Below are 22,547 nucleotides of genomic sequence, written 5' to 3' on the forward strand. Positions count from 1 at the left end.
AAGAGACAGGACCAGATGCCATGATCTTAGTTTTCTGAATGTTGAGCTTTAAGCCAACTTTTTCACTCTCCTCTTTCACTTTCATCAATAGGCTCTTTAGTTCTTCTTCAGTTTCTGCCATAAGGGTGTGTCATCTGCATATCTGAGGTTATTGATATTTCTCCCAGCAATCTTGATACTAGCTTGTACTTCATCCAGTCCAGCGTTTCTCATGATGTACTCTGCATAGAAGTTAAATAAGCAGGGTGACAGTATATGATCTTGACATACTCTTTTCCTGATTTGGAACCAATCTGTTGTTCATGTCCAGTTCTAACTGTTGCTTCCTGACCTGCGTACAGATTTCTCAGGAGGCAGGTCAGGTGGTGTGGTATTCCCATCTCTTTAAGAGTTTTCCACAGTTTGTTGTGATCCACACAGTCAAAGGCTTTGGCATAGTCAATAAGGCAGAAATAGATGTTTTTCTGGAACTCTCTTGCTTTTTCAATGATCCAACAGATGTTGGCAATTTGATCTCTGGTTACTCTGCCTTTTCTAAAACCAGCTTGTGCATCTGGAAGTTCATGGTTCATGATTTTGAGCGTTACTTTACTAGCGTGTGAGATGAGTGCAATTGTGTGGTAGCTTGAGGATTCTTTGGCATTGCCTTTCTTTGGGATTGGAATGAAAACTGACCTTTTCCAGTCTTGTGACTACAGCTTAGTTTTCCAAATTTGCTGGCATATTGAGTGCAGCACTTTCACAGCATCATCTTCTAGGATTTGAAGTAGCTCAACTGGAATTCCATCACCTCCACTAGCTTTGTTCATAGTGATGCTTCCTAAGGCCCACTTGACTTCACATTCCAGGATGTCTGGCTCTAGATGAGTGATCACACCATTGTGATTATCTGGGTCATGACGATCTTTTTGTACAGTTCTTCTGGGTATTCTTGCCACCTCTTCTTAATATCTTCTGCTATTGTTAGGTCCATACTATTTCTGTCTTTTAGTGAGTCCATCTTTGGATTAATGTTCCCTTGGTATCTCTAATTTTCTTGAAGAGATCTCCAGTCTTTCCCATTCTATTGTTTTCCTCTATTTCTTTGCACTGATCACTGAGGAAGGCTTTCTTATATCTCCTTGATGTTGTTTGGAACTCTGCATTCAAATGGGTATATCGTTCCTTTTCTCCTTTGCTTTTTGCTTCTCATCTTTTCACAGTCATTTGTAATGCCTCCTCAGACAACCCTTTTGTTTTTTTTTTTACATGGTAGGGGGCAATGTCTGTGAGAAATTGAAACCCAGGTCTGATTCTTTCATAGTTTAGAGTCTAAATTTTACCATGTACATGATGCAGATATTTCCTAGCAGGGAGATAATTTGTGAAATCAGTTGGGCATTTTTCAGAAGCAAGTGCAAAGCCTCTTATTAGCAATGCTCACACAACTCAAAGTTTAAAGGATTTCTTAGGTAAAAAGGCTTCTGTTTAAAGTGAGTTCATAATTTTAAAAATTGCTTAAATCATAAGGATGAATTCTATTATGAGGAAAAGAGAGACAGCCATAAATAATAGCTCCTCAGGCACTCAAGCTAAAAGGCAGTCTGAAGAAGATTATAGAATAAGCATATTTAAAGTGATTAAGGAAAATGAAAAAAAGGAAGACATAACGAAAAAAATACAACTTTTAGAGGTGAAAAATGTAGTCTTTAAAATGAAAATTTAAGGTTAAACATAAGATTAAACATACTGCAGAGAGAATTAGTGAACTGGATGACAGATCTGAGGAAATCATACAAGTGCAGTGCAAAATATAAAGAGACAGAAAATATGTGAAGGAAGTTACAAGACATGGGAGACAGTGTTTATGTAATAGGAGTCCCTAGAGGAGAGAACTGAGAGAATCTGGGAGAATAAATAAGGACTCAAATGTGAGGAATCACAAGTCCCAAGGAGGATAAATGAAAATAAATCCATAGTAAGGTCTTTTAGAATAAAACTAGTGAATCCCAAAGACAAAGAGAAAAATCTTAACATCAAGAATTATTTAAAAAGACATTTTCTCTATGAAAGAATGACAATCAAACTGATAGTATATTTATTATCAGTGAAAAATAGAACCCAGAGAATAATTTCTTCATTTACTAAAAATAGTAAGCATTAACTTATAATGCTAAGTCCAACTAAATAATAAGACAAAAGAATCACTAGAAGAATATGAAAGCCCTGTACAGAACGGAATACAAGACATAATGAAGAGTAAAAAAGAAAAAAATCTTGCAAATGGAATGAAAGCTAACTGAGCTTATAACAAAATAATATGAAGAATAATCCTGCTGGGTAATAATAAATAGAAGAAGAAAGGAGGTGATCAAAAGTTTGCGACTGTCATTTAGGAAGAAAGATGAAAATAATGATTTGTTTTTTTAAGGTAAACACATTTACAATATGTGGGTAACAACTAAAAGGATAAAAATAGATGTTTAACTTCTAATCCAGTAGATGGAAGAAAAACCCTATAACAGTGGGGATGTAATGTATAGCACACAGAATTCAGCCAATAATATTACATCTTTGTATGATGACAGATGGTAGCTAGACAGAATACTGTGATTATTTTATAATGTATAAAAATATGAAATCACTGTGTTGTTTACCTGAAGCTAATATAACATTGTAAGTCAATTATACATCAATAAGAAAAATAGAAAATGTGACAAATCCGTTAGAATGCAAGAAAGCAGGAAAATATGGTTTTAAAAAACCCATAAGATAAGATGATCAAAATGAGTTCTATTCCCTATCTATGGGTATAAACATGGATAAATCTCAAAGGCAAAATCTGAAAGAAAAAAGCAAGATAAAAAATATATCTAGAATGTGCTAGCATTATGTAGAGTTTCAATACTTTCAGAATAGTATTATGTATTTCATGTATATGTATATATGTGTTTATACATGTACACACATACACACACATATATATAATGTATATATACTTATAGTAAATTTATACACAAATGCACCAGAAGGGTAGTGGTTACTTCTAAGATGGAGAAAATGCCATGGAGTGACTGTGGAGAGAGAAGAGATCTTAGCACTGTTTATAATGTTTCATTTTTTAAAATAAAAATCTTAAGAAAATGTGGCAAATGTTATCTGCTGTTAATCCTAGGTCATGTATATATGATATATATTTCTTCTTTATTTCAAAGTACAAAGTATAATAATTTTTAAAAGGAAAGAGAATTTTAGATTCTGATCAATAAAAGTTGCTCATAAAAATTGTATCATTTTTCTCTATATATTGATAAAATTCCAAGCAGTTCCTCAACTATAGCCAAGAATCTACAAAGTGTATTCTTTCTAACTTTTGATACTAAAGAGGATCCCATGTGATTTTCTGCCTGGGGTCCAAAGTTTGAATATATGCTTATTATTTCTATTTTGAACCAACATTTCTTTTAACACATGCCACCTGTGTAAGAGTTTATAGCCTTCCAAGTTAGTCAATGCAATCCAAAAGAAATATAATTTGAGCCATAAATATGAGCTACACATATCAATTTAAAATGTTCTAATATCCACATAAAAAAGTAAAAAGGAAAGGGTAAAGTTAATTTTAATAATATATTATATTTGACATAATAAATCCAAAGTATCAGTTTCAACAGGTTATGAAGATAAAAATATTAATGAGATATTTGGCAACTGGGTTGATTTTGCACCTACAGCATATATTAATATGGACTAGGTACTGGAAAGGCCCCATATTCACATGTGGCTCATGGCTACCATATAGGACTTTGTGGCTCTAAGTAATAAAAGTGGCTCTCATTCATCTGAGTTTCCCAAATGGTGGCTCAGAAGATAAAGAATCTGCCTGCAATTGAGGAGACCTGGATTTGAGACCTGAGTCAGAAAGATCCCCTGGAGAAGAGAATGGGAACCCACTCCAGTATTCTTGCCTGGGAAATACCATGGACAGAGTAGCCTGGTTGGCTTCAGTACATGGGGTCGTAAAGAGTCGAACATGAGTGAACAACTAACACTCATTCATTTTGCACTGAAGTGTCAGGCACTACACGAGGCATGTTCCAATAAGTATCACATTTATTCCTTTGGTAAAGAATCCATCTATCAATTCAGGAAACATGGGTTTCATCCTTGTGTTGGGAAGATCCCCTAGAGAAGAAGATGGCAACCCACTCCAGTATTCTTGCCTGGGAAATCCCATGAACAGAGAAGCCTGGCAGGCTGCAGTCCATGAGCTCGCAAAGAGTCAGACATGACTTAGTGACCAAACAACAATAACGTATCAGTTCAGTTCAGTTCAGTCGCTCAGTCGTGTCTGACTCTTTGCGATCCCAGAATCGCAGCACACCAGGCCTCCCTGTCCATCACCAACTCCCGGAGTTCACTGAGACTCACGTCCATTGAGTCAGTGATGCCATCCAGCCATCTCATCCTCTGTCGTCCCCTTCTCCTCTTGCCCCAATCCCTCCCAGCATCAGAGAGGTAAGCAAATAAAAGAAAAGCTCAGAAGTCAGGTCACAGCTAACAAGTGGTAGAGGTGGCATTAACCAAGCCAGCGTGACTCATGTTTCACTCTGTGAATCGCTGTGCTCAAGGGTCACCTACAAACAGAGCCTTTCTCCTAATGAATCCTCCCCTGACCATTTAGCTTCTAAATTCACCCAGCACCTCAACTCTGATGCTTGCCAGGCATTTGAATTTTCAGTTGGGTAAGCATCTGTTATCTGGACCCAGAGATGGTGCTAAGCGTACCTGTGTCTTTTGCTCATTTCCTGTCTAGGGGCTGGAAAGTGGGATCTGGTATTTGCCATGACTCAGAATCATTTTCAAATGAGGTAAAAATGCAGGACAACGGCAAACTTAGAGAAGAAAGGGAGCGGCTGCTGTCACTCAGCTCAGCACATGGCTGCCATGTGCTGTCCTTTTGTCTGCATTCATTGTTCAACTACTTGACAAACTTCTATTTCTAGCTCCTCTATAAAAGTCTCTCTAGTTGGAGAAGTCATGCACCTTTCATGGTTTCATAATAAACTGGAGGTGAGTACCAGTTCGGAATCAAAGGAAATAAAGCTCCACTTGTGGCAGCTGCTGCGGTTGCCTTCTGAACGTGGCTTATACAATATTTCATCTGTGCTGACACCTTTCACTCTCAATTATTTGGCTGCTGTCAAAACAAATCAATCAAATTATAGCACTGTGTCTTCGTGTTACCATTCCATTGTAAGTTAGCGACATTAGCTTTGAAATGTATGGAAGTATAAATTTTATCTCTATTATTTATTTAACGCAAATTTCTCCCCTGTGAGTTATTTTCCAAACACAGCAAACTCAAATTATCTTATGTCAAATGTTGAATATATAGATGTTTTGTTAAGGAAACCTAAAATAATAGCACACAGGGGAACAGAGATGCATAAGGGTGTGTTAATGAACCTGCATATTCATGCTAATCCTCATCTAGTGACAAATGGCAACGGTCCTCAGTTCTATTTTTTTTTTCTTTTCTTTTAGAGTTTGGGCTATAAACTTGGTGAGTATAGTTGATTAATATTATTTGGGAGAAGAAGACACTAAAACAAAGAAAAAGATGAATGTGGAACCAAAATGTTTTTGGAGGTTAATTTTGCTTACAATAAGACAACATTTTCCAGGATAAATCATTTCCCAAAATTAATGCTGTATTATTTAAACTACAGTTTTTCCCAAGCTCAGATGTCCTCCAGGACTAAGTACAACCTGCTCCTTCTGCTGCCCAGTGTGGTGGCTACAGTAGGCATGACCCAAAATGCTTTAACAGGAAGAAAGGAGGGGGAAAAAAGGACTCCAACATTTCACTTTGAGATTTTAAGGTTATAGCTACATTTTTAAATAATAGATTTAAATCAATTGAGTAACTTTTTACCAAAAGAGCAAACACTGTTGAAGCTTTTATGTACAAGCTCTTAAAATAGCTTATTTCTACATGGAAACTTGGCATGTCTTTAGAAGATAAAAAGCAAACTGACAGATACATTTTTTTTTTTTTTTTTGCCTCCTGTTCGTGGCACTCTGGCTGTATAAGGGGTAGGCAACAATCAAAAGTGCCAACATGAATGTGTAGATTATGTCCAGTGAAAGAGAATCTGAACACAGAGTATTACAGGAGCCCCAGTCAAACCTGAAGCAGAACATTCACGTTGGGCACTCTTCCTTCTTCCTCTTCTAGTGACTTGAATTGTGTTCCTTCTCTAATCTCTTTCCCCCCAGAAATTTATTGCCTTCCTGGCTTTAGTCACATATTGATGATTTCTTCATCATGACCTCTGGCACCAACCCCATTCTGAGTTTTAGATCCATGTATTTCCAACTGGCTACTTAATTACTTTAAATTCCAACTCCATTTAAATTTCCCACAAGAAACTCAAACCAGTCATATCAAACTCAACCAACCATCTCCCTCTTTCCTCTGATCCCTCCACATTTAATCTATCACCAACAGAACCCTCTTACACTACTGGTGGGAATGTAAATTGGTACAGCCACTATGGAGAACAGTACTGAGGTTCCTTAAAAAGCTAAAAATAAAACGACCATATGCTCCAGCAATCTCACTCCTGGGTATGTATCTGGAGAAAATCATAATTCCAAAGGACACATGTACTCCAGTGTTCACTGCAGCACTATTGATAATAGCCAGGACATGGAAGCAATCTAAATATCCATCAACAGAGGAATGGATAAAGAAGATGTAGTACATGTATACAATGGAATATTACTCATCCATAAAAAGAAATGAAATTGTGTCATTTGCAGAGATGTAGATTGACTAGAGAATGTCATAAAGAGTGAAGACAGAAAGAGAAAAACAAATATTGTATATTAACGCATATATGTGAAACCTAGAAAAATAGAATTGTTGAACTTATTTGCAAAGCAGAAATAGAGACACAGATGTAGAGAACAAATGTATTGATACCAATGGGGAAGGTGGGATGAATTGGAAGACTGGGATTGACATATACACACTTCATATTGTTATTATTTAGTCACAAAGTCATGTCTGACTCTGCAACCCCATGGACTGTAGCCTGCCAGGCTCCTCTGTCCATGAGATTTCAATAATACTGGAGTGGGCTGCCATTTTCTACCCCAGTGGGCTGCCATTTACTACCCCTGACCCAAGGATCAAATTCGCATCTCCTACATTGGCAGGCTGATTCCTTACTGCTGAGTCACCAGGGAAGCCCATATAAAGATAACTAATGAGAAAATACTGTATAGCACAGGGAACTCTATTCAATTCTCTGTGGTGACCTAGTGAAAGTGAAAGTGAAGTGAAGTCACTCAGTCGTGTCAACTCTTTGCGACCCCATGGACTGTAGCCTATCAGACTCCTCTGTCCATGGGATTCTCCAGGCAAGAGTGCTGGAGTGGATTGCCATTTCCTTCTCCAGGGGATCTTCCCAACCCAGGAATCGAACCCGGGTCCCCTGCATTGCAGGCAGACGCTTTACTGTCTGAGCCACCAGGGAAGCCGCCCTAAATGGGAAGGAAATCCAAAAAGAGGACCTATATGTACATGTGTAGCTGATTCACTTTGCTATACAGAAGAAACTAACACAACATTGTAAAGCAACTATCCTCCAATTAAAAAAAATATTCCGTCTTCAAGTCGAACCAAACCCATCTTGTCAATGTCGCCTAAATCAGTCCTCTGCTCTTCATCACTGCTACCAGGACCATCTTCTTCCAGATTACTGCCAGAGCCTCCTTTCTAACTGCACTGGGGTGCTTGCCACAGTGCCTGGTAAATAAGTAAATCTTTGTGAAATTGATCAATCAATCTTTGTGCACAGTCATGGCAGAAAATGAGGTTTGGCTTTTCCCTACAGGGAGCTGATAAATAATAGTTATACCCTCTCACTAGGAATCTGTCCTGCAAGTTATTACACACATAAGAGAAGACAGGACTTTTTTGGAGAGCATTAGCTCTCCATTCGGAGAAGGCAATGGCACCCCACTCCAATACTCTTGCCTGGAAAATCCCATGGACGGAGGAGCCTGGTGGGCTGCTGTCTATGGGGTCACACAGAGTCAGACACGACTGAAGCATCTTAGCAGCAACAGCAGCAGCAGAAGCTCTCCATTATCTAAACAGGCAGAGGAAACTGAAGACCACCTCCTATTTCCCTATTTTCAGTACCTCCCCATTCCTTGCTCTCACACACTTTCCTCAGATACAGAAATCATCTTTATTTTAGTGCCAGAGGAAATTGGAATAAATAATCCCAATTCCCTGTCATCCTTGGTAATGTAGGGAGATTGTGAAGCATTTCAAGCAGTCTTTTCCATTCTAGTCTCCACCATCTTGGAAAAGTGCTCTGATCACCAGCTTGGAATCTAATCCAGTTTGCACCCCTTAGTGTAGACACATGGATAGATGCCATCAAGAGCCCAGATGGATTTACAGACTTATTATGTGCAAACTGGAGATCACATTACTTTCCTGCCTTTTGCTTTGAAAATAAATGCTTTGGCTTTGCTTTGACATTTATGTGGCAGGTGGAAACCATTATCCTTTGACAATGCTTTATTCCATTGACAGTATCTCTTAAATACACACTATACTAGTCATACTTCTCATTCATGTGCTTCCAGTTTAATCCATGCCCCACTGCCTCAGTGAAGCCTGCTTCAAGGATAATGTACTCTAGAACGAGCTCTTCAGGTATTTTAAATAAAAAGTCTGAAGCCTCTGAGATATAGAGGTTTGAAAAACTGCCAAAGTAAGACGTTGCAACAAGTTTTCATAACTTCTTTATGGCAGATTTGGTATTATTGTATAACATGTGCCATGTGGGGCTCCTCTGAATAACACAGCAAATATGAATTTATGCTCTAGGTATTTTTAATATTGGACTTTGAGACAGCAAGCCACTTACCAGAGACTGACAAATCACAGCATACTAAAAGCTAGAGACTGCTCTTCTGTGTCTGTGGCAGGTACTGAGTTGCTCTTCCTGGGAGGGGTATTAGATTTCTGTTGTATGTACATCACACTCCTAGGGATGCAACTTTCTTCTGAGTGTGGGCATCACTAGACTAGCACAAAATAACAGGGAAGCCAGTGCACACATGGTCACCTAATTGTTTTATCCTTGGGAAGGATACTCCTCCCCATGCCCCACCCACATGTTTATTCTCCTTGGGCCAATAAAATCTAGTACATTTAAAGGCAACATTATAATGTTGCTCATACATAATAAATCCACAAAGAGTTGCTTTGTGGTTGTATTGTTTTTAGTTTGAAAATTAATTCACTTAGAGTTGAGTGATGCTTTTTAAAAAAGATAGTCAGAAAGTCAAGACCACAGACCCAGAGATTTAACCTTGTCAATGCTGGTAGTGCTTTTTTGGATATGACCTTGTACCTTCATGGATTCAAAGCATTCTGATTTTGCGATAATATTTAACACAGAAACTTTAAGAAAGCAAGCAATCATCCATAATCTCACTGTCTAGAGTAGCACTTTGTTGTATATAGTTTTTTTTCTTCTCCTCTGTCTGTGAGGAGTGTGTGTATGTTTGGGCTTTTAAATGATTTGGATCAAACTGTGTACATGTGAAATCTTTTTATTATTTTAGTGTTATTAGCTTCTGCATCTATGAAACGGAGCCACAAATGTTTTCTTTAATGGCAAAATGAGGGTCTTTTGTTCCCATGAAGCTTTATCTAGCTTTCATTCCATTAACACACACATTTTTTTGTACTCACCCACATTTTTAAATGTTTTAAAATAAATTTGTATTTTATTGGTGTTTCATAAGCATCCACTTACTTCTTTTCTTTTTTGAAAAATGTTGAGGTTTATTAACTTAAGTACAATTCACCCTTTCTAGTGTGCAGCTGTCCAAGTTTGACAAATGCATATAGTCCCCCAAATTCCCTATACTCCTTTACTATCAGCTTCCACCCCCCTGTCTCCAGTCACCACTTATCTCCTTTCTGTTCCTATAATTTTGCCTTTTCCTGAAGGTTGCATCAATAAAGCTGTACTTTTACATGTGCTTATTTGCAATATTAAATACTCCCCAATTGGTCCATACATTTAGTATCCATTTTTATGTTTTTCATTTGAATGGTACTACTTTAACACATTGTTAATATGCTACATTCTAATCTCTACCTGGATAGTCCATATTTCCTAATGAGTTCACCTAATATAGAATCTCAGTGTTTGGAAGGATCCTTAAGGTCACCTAAGTCAAATACTCATGCTGTGTATCTTTAAGGCAATGACCTCTGAACACCACAGCCCCTTGTAATGTGGTTTCCATTATGTGCTCTGCCTTCCACACCTTAGAAGCATCTTCATTCCATTGGCAGCAGGTTGACCAGGTGACACTCTGGCTCACAGGATGTGAGTAGAAGTGATGTGCACTGCTTCTGAGTCAAAGCTTTATGAGCCATTGTGGTTCTGCTAGTCTGTCTTCCCATTCTGAGAAGAAAGCCCTGTTCTAGAGAGAGGCTTTTCTTTCAGCCTGTATCCAAGAACAAAGATGTGCTACAGAACTACTGCTTACCTGCAGCCCACATGTGTGATGAAATAAACAGAAAAAAATTAACTTTCCTTGTCCGTCACTGAAATTTGTGCCTGATTTCTCTTCAAGCACAATTTTGGGAAAGTTAAAAGATAATGTCTTGTCCATCAGGTTGTTTGATATTTCTTCCCTGAGAATCTGTATCATTAACTTTTCTAAGCACCAAGGATTTACTCTGGGACATGCTTTTTCCAGATGTTGTAAAGCTTGGTCCCCCATGTCCTTTAGGGCTCTGTCTAGCGGGGAGACCGACACTAGTGATCTTGTGTAAATACATCACATCCCTGTTCCTGCGACCCTTCATCCTTCCATCCCTTTACTCCCCCACAAGCATAGAAGTGCCTTTAGGGACTCTCTTTGGTTTGTTTACTGGTATATCGCAGGTCAAGATCACAGCCTAGAACATGATGAAAAGTTCAATATGTATTTGTTGAGTAAATTAATAAACTTAGTAAAAAAGAAAAACAAAAATAAATAAGCCCATTTCTTGTTAAGCTGGTATGATTCTTTTTGAGGATGAGATGGTTGGATGGCATCACTGACATGATGGACATGAGTTTGAGCAAGGAGTTGCTCAAAGGACAGGAGTTGCTAATGGACAGGGAAACCTGGTGTTCTGCAGTCCATGGGGTTGCAAAGAGTTGGACACAACTGAGTGACTGAACTGAACTGATTCTTTTTACTGTCAGATAATTAAAACTACATCATATGATGTGTCTCCCCTTTGACTTATCCTCTAGTTCTAAATCTCTAAGTTTCTTTTCTAATAAACAGCTTTTATCATTCATGCTTCTTACAAGATGCTTCAAATCCTTAGAATCACACAAGCACAAGCAAGTACACACAAACCTACATGCACGCAAATATCATAGCATAATCGCATTGCTTTAGGTATGTTTGTCTTTAACACATCAGACCTCAGAGCAAAATCTTCTTAAAGACAATGCTATTATGTACTCATTGTGCACAAGAAAGGCATATAAGATTCCCCCAATATCACCCCTTCCTTCCCCTCCAGTCAGATTTCTTGTCATCTCAGACTCCCAATCTTCATTTCAACAACAGCCAGAACCAACAAGAGAACTCTGTAGAATCCATATTCCTCATTCCTCTTCTCTACATTGGATGTTCTCTTTACTATTCTTCACTCAGTTAACTCCTACTATTTTTTTTTATTTAAGTATAGTTGATTTACAGTATTATGCTGGTTTCAGGTATGCGGCATAGTGTTTCAGTTTGCAGATTACACTCCATTATAGGCTAAGAGAGTGGCTATAATCCCCTGTGCTATACAGTATATATTTATTGCTTATCTATTTTATATATAGCAGTTTGTGTCTTTGAATCCCATACCCTTGCTTCCTCTCCCTTTTGATAACCACAAGTTTGTTTTTAATATCTGTGAATTTGTTTCTGCATGTGAATTTGTTTCTATCCTGCATATAAGTGATATCATATGATATTTATCTTTCTCTGTCTTATTTCACTAGGTACAATATTTCATTTTTTATGGCTCAGTAATATTCCATTGTGTGTGTGTGTGTGTGCGCGTGTGTGTATCACAACTTCTTCATTCAATCATCTGTTGATTGGGTTGCTTCCATGTCTTGGCTATTGCAAATAATGATGCTATAAACACTGGAGTGCATGTATCTTCACTAATATATCCATCTATCATTTATTATTGTTTACCTAATGAGCCAGCACTGTTCCAGTTCTTGGACCACAACTAACCAAAGATGCCTATCACAGGGCTTACATTCCATGACAGAGCCAAGCACAGACAATACATATTGTAAATACTTTATATGCAATAACACCCTCTAGAGCATGAGGGCCAAGCATCACAATGCTGCCTCCACTGCTCCACATGCTAGAGTAGGCATGACCCAAAGTGCTTAAAAAGGAAGGAAAAACAAGAATCAACCATTTTTTGAGGTTTTTAAGGTTATGTAGAAGGCAATGGCACCCCCCTCCAGTACTCTTTCCTGGAAACTCCCATGGAGGGAGGATCCTGGTAGGCTGCAGTCCATGGGGTCGTGAAGAATCGGACACGACTGAGCGACTTCACTTTCACTTTTCATTTTCATGCATTGGAGAAGAAAATGGCAACCCACTCCAGTGTTCTTGCCTGGAGAATCCCAGGGATGGGGGAGCCTGGTGGGCAGCTGTCTATGGGGTTGCACAGAGTCGGGCACGACTGAAGCAACTTAGTAGCAGCAGCAGCAGAAAGTAATAAGTGTTATGGACAAAGGACCTAAGGGAAAGCAGATGAGGGGGAAAGGAGTATTGGGGTGGGGACAAGGAGGTAGGTAGGCTTGATGCTTTCTAAGGATACAGTTTCTAGAGAACAGCCTGTGCAAAGATCCCTGGGTAGGAGTATGTTTAAAGAACACCAAGGATATCAGAGACCCACACAGAGACCGACTGAATTGGAAGAGAAGCATGTGGGGCTGAGAAAGCAAAATAAATTAGACTGAAGATGTATGTCTCAGAAAAAACTCTGGTACATGGAACCGACTGGAAGCAAAAAGGTCAGAAATATTCTCAGTTTCATAGGGAACTTGATTCCCAAAGAAGCTACAAATTTTTAATAGTTGGAAACTTGAAACAATCTTCAACCCTCAAAGAAAGGTATATTCCTCAACTTTCTCTTCAAATATAGCCAAGGACCAAGGTGAACAGTGACTAAGGGTGCTTTTTGAGAAATTCCCATTGGAGGAACCTCTTCTCCAACCCCTCAAGGGAGGAGACCGTCTTGATGCTGCCTCCTGGGATGTGGGAATGGCTATGGATAAACAAAATGTGGTGCATTCTCACAATGGAACACTCCTGGAAAATGAAAAGAAACTATCGACATATACAACAACATGTATAAATCTCAAAAACAGACTTGCTGAGATTATGCTGAGCAAGAAAAGCCAGACAACAAAGAATACACTCTCTGTGAATCCATTTATATACAGTTCTAGAACACACAAAACTAATGGATAATGACAGAAAGAAGATAGGGAGTTCTCTTCCTCCTTTGGGAGGAAGAAGACTGCAAAGAGACATAAGGGAATATTTGGGGGTAATGAACTGTATTGATTGTGGTGGGTGGGGTTGCACAGATACAAACAATTATCAGCTCATTGGATTGTGCACTTAAGATCCATGCATTTTGTTACATGTAAATGATACCTCAATGAAATCAACAATAACAGCACAAACAAAAAAGGCAATGTAAGCCACTTGAACATAAAATTCCTAATCCCCAAAATTCTTCCCATATATTTTAGCCTCTATAGACTTTAATTTGTAGAGTTGGAGAAAATCAGGCCAGATTTCCTGCCACTGCTAAGGGCAGGAAAACCATCCTTGGCCTTGATTTTCCAACTTGCCTTGAACTTAATTGCTTTTCCATGTTCAGGGAAAGCAGCACTCTTTAATGTATTCTTAGTCATTAATTTAAATGTTATGCTTGACTTAACTGGAATGTTCACACTTTGATATAAATCTTCTACATAGCACATTTATATTCTCCATTTACATTGCCCACAGTGATGAGTGGGTTATCTTGGCCTGTGTGATGGGAACAAGTCACTAACTTGAATCTTCAACACAACTGCTGCCCCATTAAACCCTCAGCTGTTTTCATCTCTTGTGTGGAGGTTGTTTTTAATCTATATTTTCTACCTACATCTAAGAAAGCCAAAAATCCAACACATTTGCATGAGTTCCCTAATGGGGACTTTGTCACATAATCATAATCCATTTGTCAATAATAATTATTTGGCATATTTTGTTAAATAATAATCTCATTCCCACATGAGGGCAACTGCAAATTATATTTTTAGTATAGCTATCTGTGTTTCCAAATAATAAGAAAGATGGAAGACTCTGACTAAAAGGAGTTCATAAAGTATGTCATGGAGAAACCTTAGGCATTTTCTTTCCTTGAGGTTTATGATCACGATTAATCTTATTTCACAGGTTGTGTTTGCTGACAGGTGCTTGAAACCAAAGTCTTATGAACACACAACAGACAATGTTCACAGGAATGGAGGGACCCAGAATAACAATGGTGGGAGGTACCTGGAAGGGGAAAAGGCATATAAAGGTAAGAGAAAAGAGAATGCAAAACTGCACCTACTTCATGTAAGGACACATGATGTCGAGGAGTAGGTTATTTCCTGGTCTTATCTAAGTATAGAGAATTTCTGGGCTTGCATGCCAGCCAGGACATTCAAAGACTTTCCTTAAAACATTCAGAATCTAGACCCCAGCTTTGGCATCTCCCAATTCAGAACATAGGAGGTCCCAGTGGTTTCTTAAATAAGTTGCCCGTGTATGATACCATGTCATCCTGGCTTCCCTCCTATCCCCACATTACAGCTGACTGGACAGGAGAGGATACTTCCACCTGGGTAGTCAAGCTCCAGAGTGGCCAGGTAGGCAGTCTAGAATGCAAAGGGTCAGACTGACAGAAATATGAGTTTCAGGGAGCTTGAATTTTAGATAGAAGTGGAGACATGGATAAAGATAGAGGTGATGGAAGGAGAGATATCAATGGAGAGTTCCTGAGAGGTATATGAGCTGGGAAGTTGCACCGACTCCAAGAAGACAGAATTGAATATGAATGAACCAAAATTATGGGTTAACTAAAAGTCATCCAGCATGGTAGGGAAGAGTCACAAGGAGGAACAGGGGAAGAGAGCAGACAGGTCTCATTCCATCATTGATGAGACAGGAGTGTATCTCTTTCTCACTTGGAAGCATCTGAAGACAAAGAGAAAATGATCCCTAAGCCAAGCAGATGGGTTTTCTGCAGGGCAATATGGTCTCTTTTTCAGGATGCAAAGCTTTTGCTGGATAAAATCTCAGAGCAAAGGCTTCCATATGTTTTAATTATGCAAGAAAATGCCTCTTGGTCTTGGGGATATGACTGTCTTATGGAAACAAAAATGTTCTCAAATAAGTTATTCCTTTTGGTCATTATCCTCATTTAGAGGCCTGGCATGGTAAGAGAGAGCAGGAGAATTAATGAAGGTGCTTATCATAGTTACATGGCTCCCGGTGATCTTAAAATACTCAGAGTCCTGAAGAGGTTGCTGGAGAGAGCAGAGGAGGGGCCAAATGAGTTTTGAAAATGTTCCTTGAACCAGGTTTTCTTAAACTCTTGTGTGTGTGTGTGTGTGTGTGCGCACGTTAGTTGCTCAGTTGTGTCTGACTCTTTGCAAACCCATAGACTGTAGCTCACCAGGCTCTCTGTCCATGGGATTCTCCAGGCAGGAATACTGGAGTGGCTTGCCATTCCTTTCTCCAGGGGATCCCCTCAACCCAGGGATCAAACCCAGGTCTGCATTGCAGGCAGATTCTTCACCATCTGAGACACCAGGAAAGCCCTTAGTGTACATTGGGATCCCCTTTTAAGAATGTAGATTCTGTTCAAGGTGTCTGGGATACAGCCTTGATAAGATGCTAAAGCTGCTGGTCTGGAGACCACACATAGAGAAAGACAAAAAGACGGTGATAGGACCCCTGCTGCCTGAGCAGAGAGAAGCCGCTCTCATGTAACGTATCATTAGTACTCATTAAAATACATGCAGGAATCAGGCCTCTGAGGCTCTGAGAGCTATTTCACATCACTTGATAGGGAACTTAAATGAACCAGCTCTTGATCCTTTAGTAAAGAGGAAGATACTTGAAAATTTATCCCTCGGATTCCAAACCATTAAGAAATGGATGTCAGTATTTTTTTTTCTTAGCAAACTTGTGGCTTTTGAACTTGAAGAACAGACAGGCTGAAGGACTAGGCAGGAGAGCTGGAGAATAATCAGAGATAATTCCAGCTGGCAGACTCACTTGATGAATAAGATCTTAATGCTTCACAAGGAGGAAAAGGGGAATCATCCAGAACTAAGTGCCTCCTATGGAAACAGGCCCGACTTCAGACCAGGGGTTGAACACTTGAGCCTCTCCCCCTCAGAGTGATAAATCAAATCTGTCTTGTAAAATTATGGGAGAAAGTGGGCTAGCTATTATAGGTGGGCAGACTTACTGGTTGTTTTAAAAGACTCTTAAAAAGCCCTGGGCTGAAGTTCCATTTTCATTGTCTAGAAGCAGGCCATAAGGAGGAGGCAGAGCATTCTATTCTGTTGGCTATATAAACACGTGTAAGCACTCCTTCTCAAATACTGTCTCCCACTTACAAGACCATTACCCTTGAAAAAGGATGAAACTTTAGGACTTCTAGGACTGGCTCAGTCTCAGAGTCAACCAGGACCACTGCAGATGACTTTCTGGCTGCCAGCCATTCACCCACCATCCTGAGTCCCATAACCTTCCGTGACATAAACTGGTGAGCTATACAAGTCACAGACACAGACAAGGGATTGGCTGTAAGGACCATAGTAGGTTTCCTTAAGGTGGTGAGATCATCTTCAGCTTGGCTGCTGGGCAACAAAGTGACCGACTGGCATTGTCCTTCAGGTGGTGGACACTGATCTTGGATACCTTGCAGAGATGAGACTTTCCCTGACTCCTGTCCTTATTATCCTTGGATGTTTTGTAGGATGACCATCTCTTTTTGGTTTGTCTGGGACAGCAAGAAGATCAAACCAGTCAATCCTAAAGGAAATCAGTCCTGAATATTAATTGGAACGACTGATGCTGAAGCTGAAGCTCCAATACTTTGGCCACCTGATGTGAAGAACTGACTCAGTGGAAAAGACCCTGATGCTGGGAAAGATTGAAGGCAGGAGAAGAAGTGGACGACAGAGGATGAGATGGTTGGATGGCATCACTGACTCAATAGGCATGAGTTTGAGCAAGCTCCAGGAATTGGTGATGGACAGGGAAGGCTGGCGTGCTGCAGTCCATGGGGTAACAAAGAGTCTACACGACTGAGCAACTGAACTGACTTGCTGGTTTCAACAGTGAAAGTCCTATGTCCAAGAAAAATCCCCAGTGCTCTGCAAACAGGGATGGTTGTTTTTTTCTCAGGCTAGTGAATTCTGGGTGGTGAAGAACTTATGTAGGAAGATGTGACAGGAACAAAAAGCCCAAGGAAACTGGGAGAGAACTTTCCCAGGCTCTAACAGTGACTTAGAGTTGGGATTCATTCATAATGATATACAAGAGAAAGGTGTTTGGAGGAAGAGTTTGAGTGTTAAGAATATATAGGAAACTTCCTATAACTGGCTGATTTACAACTGGGAGGTGTTTATTAATGACCTCCTGGTCATTAACATGGAGAAAAAGGGACAAATGTCCCCTTAGAGAAGAACTTGACCATCAGTTTTAATACTCTTCTGAAGAGGAGCAATATGGATATTGTGTGAGAAGCACCCACCAAGGGATAAGAAGAGCCAGCACTGTTATGGAAACTACTTAAACAGGATACAAATCTTAGGATTCATTTTCTGAAACCAAAGGTGCCAAATTCCAAAGAACCAAATTCCAAACTAAAAGCTAATACTAAATTGAATAATTAAAAAGAGAGACAGGGGGAAATCTTGACGGAAGTCCACACTGGACCAGTCACTCATACTGAACCCTTAAAAATAATCAGGCAGTAAAATCCTAAGAACACCAAATCATAATAAAGATACAAAAAGGCTGGCCTTTTTAGACTCTGTCTTTGGCATCCACTTTAACCAAACAAGATTAATTCATGACCTAGGAACTCCGTGAGCTTATGTTTATTTATAATATTCAATATTCCCATAAGCGCAAATGTTCCAAATGGAAGATTGCATTTTGATAATGCCCGTTTCTTCATTAAGATTTCATCATCCACCTACATTAAAAAGCCTCTCCCTACACTTTGTTGCTTTAGCTTTCACCTTGTTTATTCCTGCCTTATTTGCTTAATCTTGAGATCCTGGCTTCCCAGGCACTCTCAAATTTGAAACAAGCAAAGTTTGTGCATTAGCGTGTCCTGAACATGCATGATTTATGAACGGCAGGTTTCTTGGCACAATTTAATGGTATAAGAGAGACTTTGTTTTAAACATTAAAGTGAAAGTCAAAAAGTGGCCACAATGGGTGGGACACTAAAACATAGAGTGTGTAAAGAAGTTTGGGTCAAGAGTTAACCAGGTCTTACTTGGTCTGTTCCTTAATCTATGGACTGACACTCTGACTAATTTAATAGGTTTTAAGGGGCCCTGACTTTTGAGCTACAAAAAGTACTTTAAATTTGTTATTCTGATAACTTGCTCAACCAAACTCTCACTCCATAAAAAATTCAATTGCTAACATTTATACCAATGGAGAAAACAGAAGCCCTGACTTTTGACCAACTAAAAAAGTACTTTATATCATTATTCTGATAACTTGCCCAACCAAAGTCTCACTCTGAAAAAAAAAAAATTTGCCAACATTTATATTAGTGGAGAAAGCAACCTTCTTTGACAGGTCCAAAATAAATTTGTTTTCTCCTTTTTAGGCATCGTCATCATATTCAAGCTATTTTTCATCATAACAGTTCTTCCTCTGACAGTCTTTTGTAAATCAGTCTATCAGTCAGTGTTACCAAATCTTCTAATGAAAAATAAAAACTTTCATGCTATCAAGAGAACTACTCATCCTGAATAAAGTTGGAGTTCAATTCTTATTATATGCTCATGATTATATAAGAGTTCTCTATATGTCTGTTTTCCCTATTATAAAATATGATCTCAAATAACATAATTTTTATTTAATAATTATAACTAAAATATATTAAGAAAAATAAGTTAATTATTCCAAATGATACCTTTTGTTTGAGATGTTCTAAATACTTCACACACAAACAAGTAATGTCTAACCTTTCTTTGCAGGTGGCTAAATTGAAGAACTCATGAGATTATATTTCAAGTCCTCAAATAATGACACAATCATCTGACATCTAAGTTTTTGATGTGTCATTCAATGATTGCTCATAAATGCTTCCAGAAGCCCTGAAAAGACTCAAATCAATATTAAAACATAAAGACTGATACAGCCTATGACTTGAGCAAACTCAGGATTCACAGACACCCTGAAACTTTGCTTCCTACATAAACCTTCCATTGCCTTTATGGTGAAAGCAACTTTAAACCACATTCAACATTCAGAGCACTTGTCCACTATAGAGAACAGGGGTCAGTGGATAACACCCTATAGGACACAGAGACACAGTGGGTTACCTTGTAGATTTTGCAATGGCAGAGTCATAATGCCTCCGGCTGCAGCTGCTGCTACCAGCCCTTGGATGTTGGTGAGATTCGCAGTAGGCAGTGTGAGGACCAGTCCTTGCTGCCCCCCTAGCTGTCCGGCCATGTTGAAGGGGATGAGGATAGGCTGGTTGAGGGCCGGCGTGCCTCCGGGCATCACACCAGCAACTGCAGAGGCTAACTGCTGTGCTGTCAGAAGTGGCTGCAAGGGAACAGACAATCCCAGCTCACTTTCCAGTGGAACTAAGATATGGGCTTTTAGAGCATTTTTCTTCCACTTAAGCTCCATCAGAAAGTTCCTGAACAAGTAGCAAAGAAACAAGTCCTATTCCAGAGAAAATGAGTGACTTGTAGAAAAAAAATTGAAATTGTATTTCATTAATTTTTTGGAAACTTTTATTTGGTTTGGAAAGCACAAACATATTTCAAAGTAATACTCTACATTTATATATTATTCTTTAAGTGAATTTTCACTTACATATTTTCTTCCAATGAACCCTACTCTTATATATCTGAAACTCTCTGTTAACTTATTCTGTTGTTTCAAAAAGAACTCATTAGAATCAGTGGAATTTGTTGATTCAAAAAGAGCAATGAAATATTATTTTCATTTATTACATTAGCAAAAAATGCAAAAGATTTACCCAAAGCTGGTAAATCTATAGTGACATCACTGTATGGATTTAGGACATGTGGACTGGCATAAGCCTTTTGGAAAGCAGTTTGAAAATCTGTATCAAGAGCTACAAAAATATTCATCCTCTTTTGACTCAGAAAATATTCCTGGGATATATTTCTGAAGAAATAATTTTTTAAAAAAGATAAATGAAAATACACATTACATTTAAAAATACATAAATGTTGAAAAAGTTTGTTACAGTACTAAACATGTTAAGATATTATGTAGTCTTTAAAATGGGTCATCTGACATCTCTAGAAAAATAGAAAATATTTATGAGAATATATAAAATTAACTGGATAATAATTAAGTAAATGATTAATAAATCGCTACTAAAATGGTAAAATTACACATTACACATGTATAATGACAAGATCTAAAAAGGAATATAGGAAAACAAAGACATTTGATGAGGATAAATTTTAAAAGCTTTAAAAAATTTCTTTGGCTATTATGCTAATATTCTTTGTCCAGTTAAAACAACACTAAAAACATATTTATATCCACTACTTATCCAACAGCCATTGTTTGACATGGCAAGGCAGCTGCACAGGTGTGGAATTCTCAGCACCAGATGTATCTGAGCTCAGGTGTGAGCACAGGTGCGGCTCTTCAGGATGACTGACGAGTAGGAAAGACTCCTTGAGCAACCAGACCAGATAACCAGAGGGTGATATATGGGACTTCCATTGCACCCCTGAAGGAGCAATGGACCTAATTCCATGCTCATTTTTCTTCTAGAGGAACCAATAAAAAACTCTCATTGGGGAGTTTCAACTTTTTTGTTTTTAATGCAGTATGATTCTATAAAGTAAAAGGTAAGCATAGTACAAAGCCCAATGCATAATAGCCAGACATGATTCTAACATATATTAACTCTGATGTCCTACCAATGACATATGGCATATGAGAGTTAGTAACATGCTCAAAGTTACATACTCAGAGAAGTGGGGTCGGGGGTTTCAGATCCAGACAGGATATTCCAGAGCCCATACCTCACTCCCTTCTCCACACACAGAACAGATTTGGAGAAGTGGGGTGGCTTTATCTCAAGCATGGTGGGGAGAGCTGGGCCCACTTTCTGGTTATTCCCTAAAGTCACCCCTCAAGAGCCCTTCCAGAGAGCCCTCTGAAGAAGCACTGGAACCCCATGCACCCTGGTTTTAGAACCACTCCTCTGAACTCCACGGGACTAGTACCTAATACATCTGCTAGACTTCGCTAAATTCTCACAAAGTAGCTGTGCCTCTCTTTAAAAGTTACACTAAAAGACAAAATAAACATTTTTTTAGGAATAAGTACAAAATGATAAGCTGATCTTCAGATTGCTGGTGTCATATCGCTGCCAATAGTAATATCAGGATGAGAGGGTAGGCAAACAGGCAGTATCAGACTGTGTACAGGCCACAGATTTGGTTGATGCAGCCTGTAGCATTTTTAAAAATTGAGTTCATGGGATTACAGCAGGGCATGTACTCTTAGCTTGTCCCAGTGTCTCTCGCTTCTCACTGGGTGTGTTGTGCTCTGTTTCTAACCTGAGGCCTTAGAGTTGTTACACTAGGTATGTTCATACACACACACACACACACACACACACACACACACACACACAATGTCACAAGCATGAAATTAGAAAGGGCATGACCAAAAGAAGTTAGTTTCTGAGACACCCAGTAAAATTCTCTCTGGGCTCCATCAGAGTTCAGGCATCTCCCCAGGCTTTCTGTCTGGAGCACAGAGGTATCCATGCTCTGAGATGGATGTTGGAATCTGAGGCCACAGGGAGATGTGATGGCAGCTGGAATAAGAAAATCAAGACCAACTTAAGCTCTAAACGTGGGTTTTCAAGCTTTTCTTGGACTGATGAGCCCCAAAATGCTGAAAGTGACTCATTTTCAGGAAAAACTATCACAGCCAAAGAGGGAGAAAGGCTCAAGGATCAGCTTCTTTTTCCATAAAAGTGGGTGAACTCTGAGAGCTTCACACTAAAGGACAGAGATTTTTTTAAAAAAATGCCCAGCCTTTTATAATTGCGTTCTACATCTTCATATAACCACACCAGGCGGCAAAAAACAAATATTGGACTTTAA

At 38.9% G+C, this 22,547-nt stretch overlaps 1 protein-coding gene across 1 annotated transcript in view; it reads right to left on the reverse strand.

Annotated features, from left to right (window-relative positions):
• Positions 1–22,547, reverse strand: part of POU6F2 (POU class 6 homeobox 2) — a 389,753-nt gene that overhangs the window by 244,950 nt on the left and 122,256 nt on the right. Inside the window, exon 3 of the mRNA XM_010829123.1 lies at positions 19,752–19,980. Within this exon, the coding sequence (XP_010827425.1) occupies positions 19,752–19,980 (229 nt within the window). The remainder of the gene's footprint in view (positions 1–19,751; positions 19,981–22,547) is intronic.

The sequence above is a fragment of the Bison bison genome, unplaced genomic scaffold (assembly GCF_000754665.1).
Source record: "Bison bison bison isolate TAMUID 2011002044 unplaced genomic scaffold, Bison_UMD1.0 scf7180017864499, whole genome shotgun sequence".
NCBI lineage: Eukaryota > Metazoa > Chordata > Mammalia > Artiodactyla > Bovidae > Bison > Bison bison.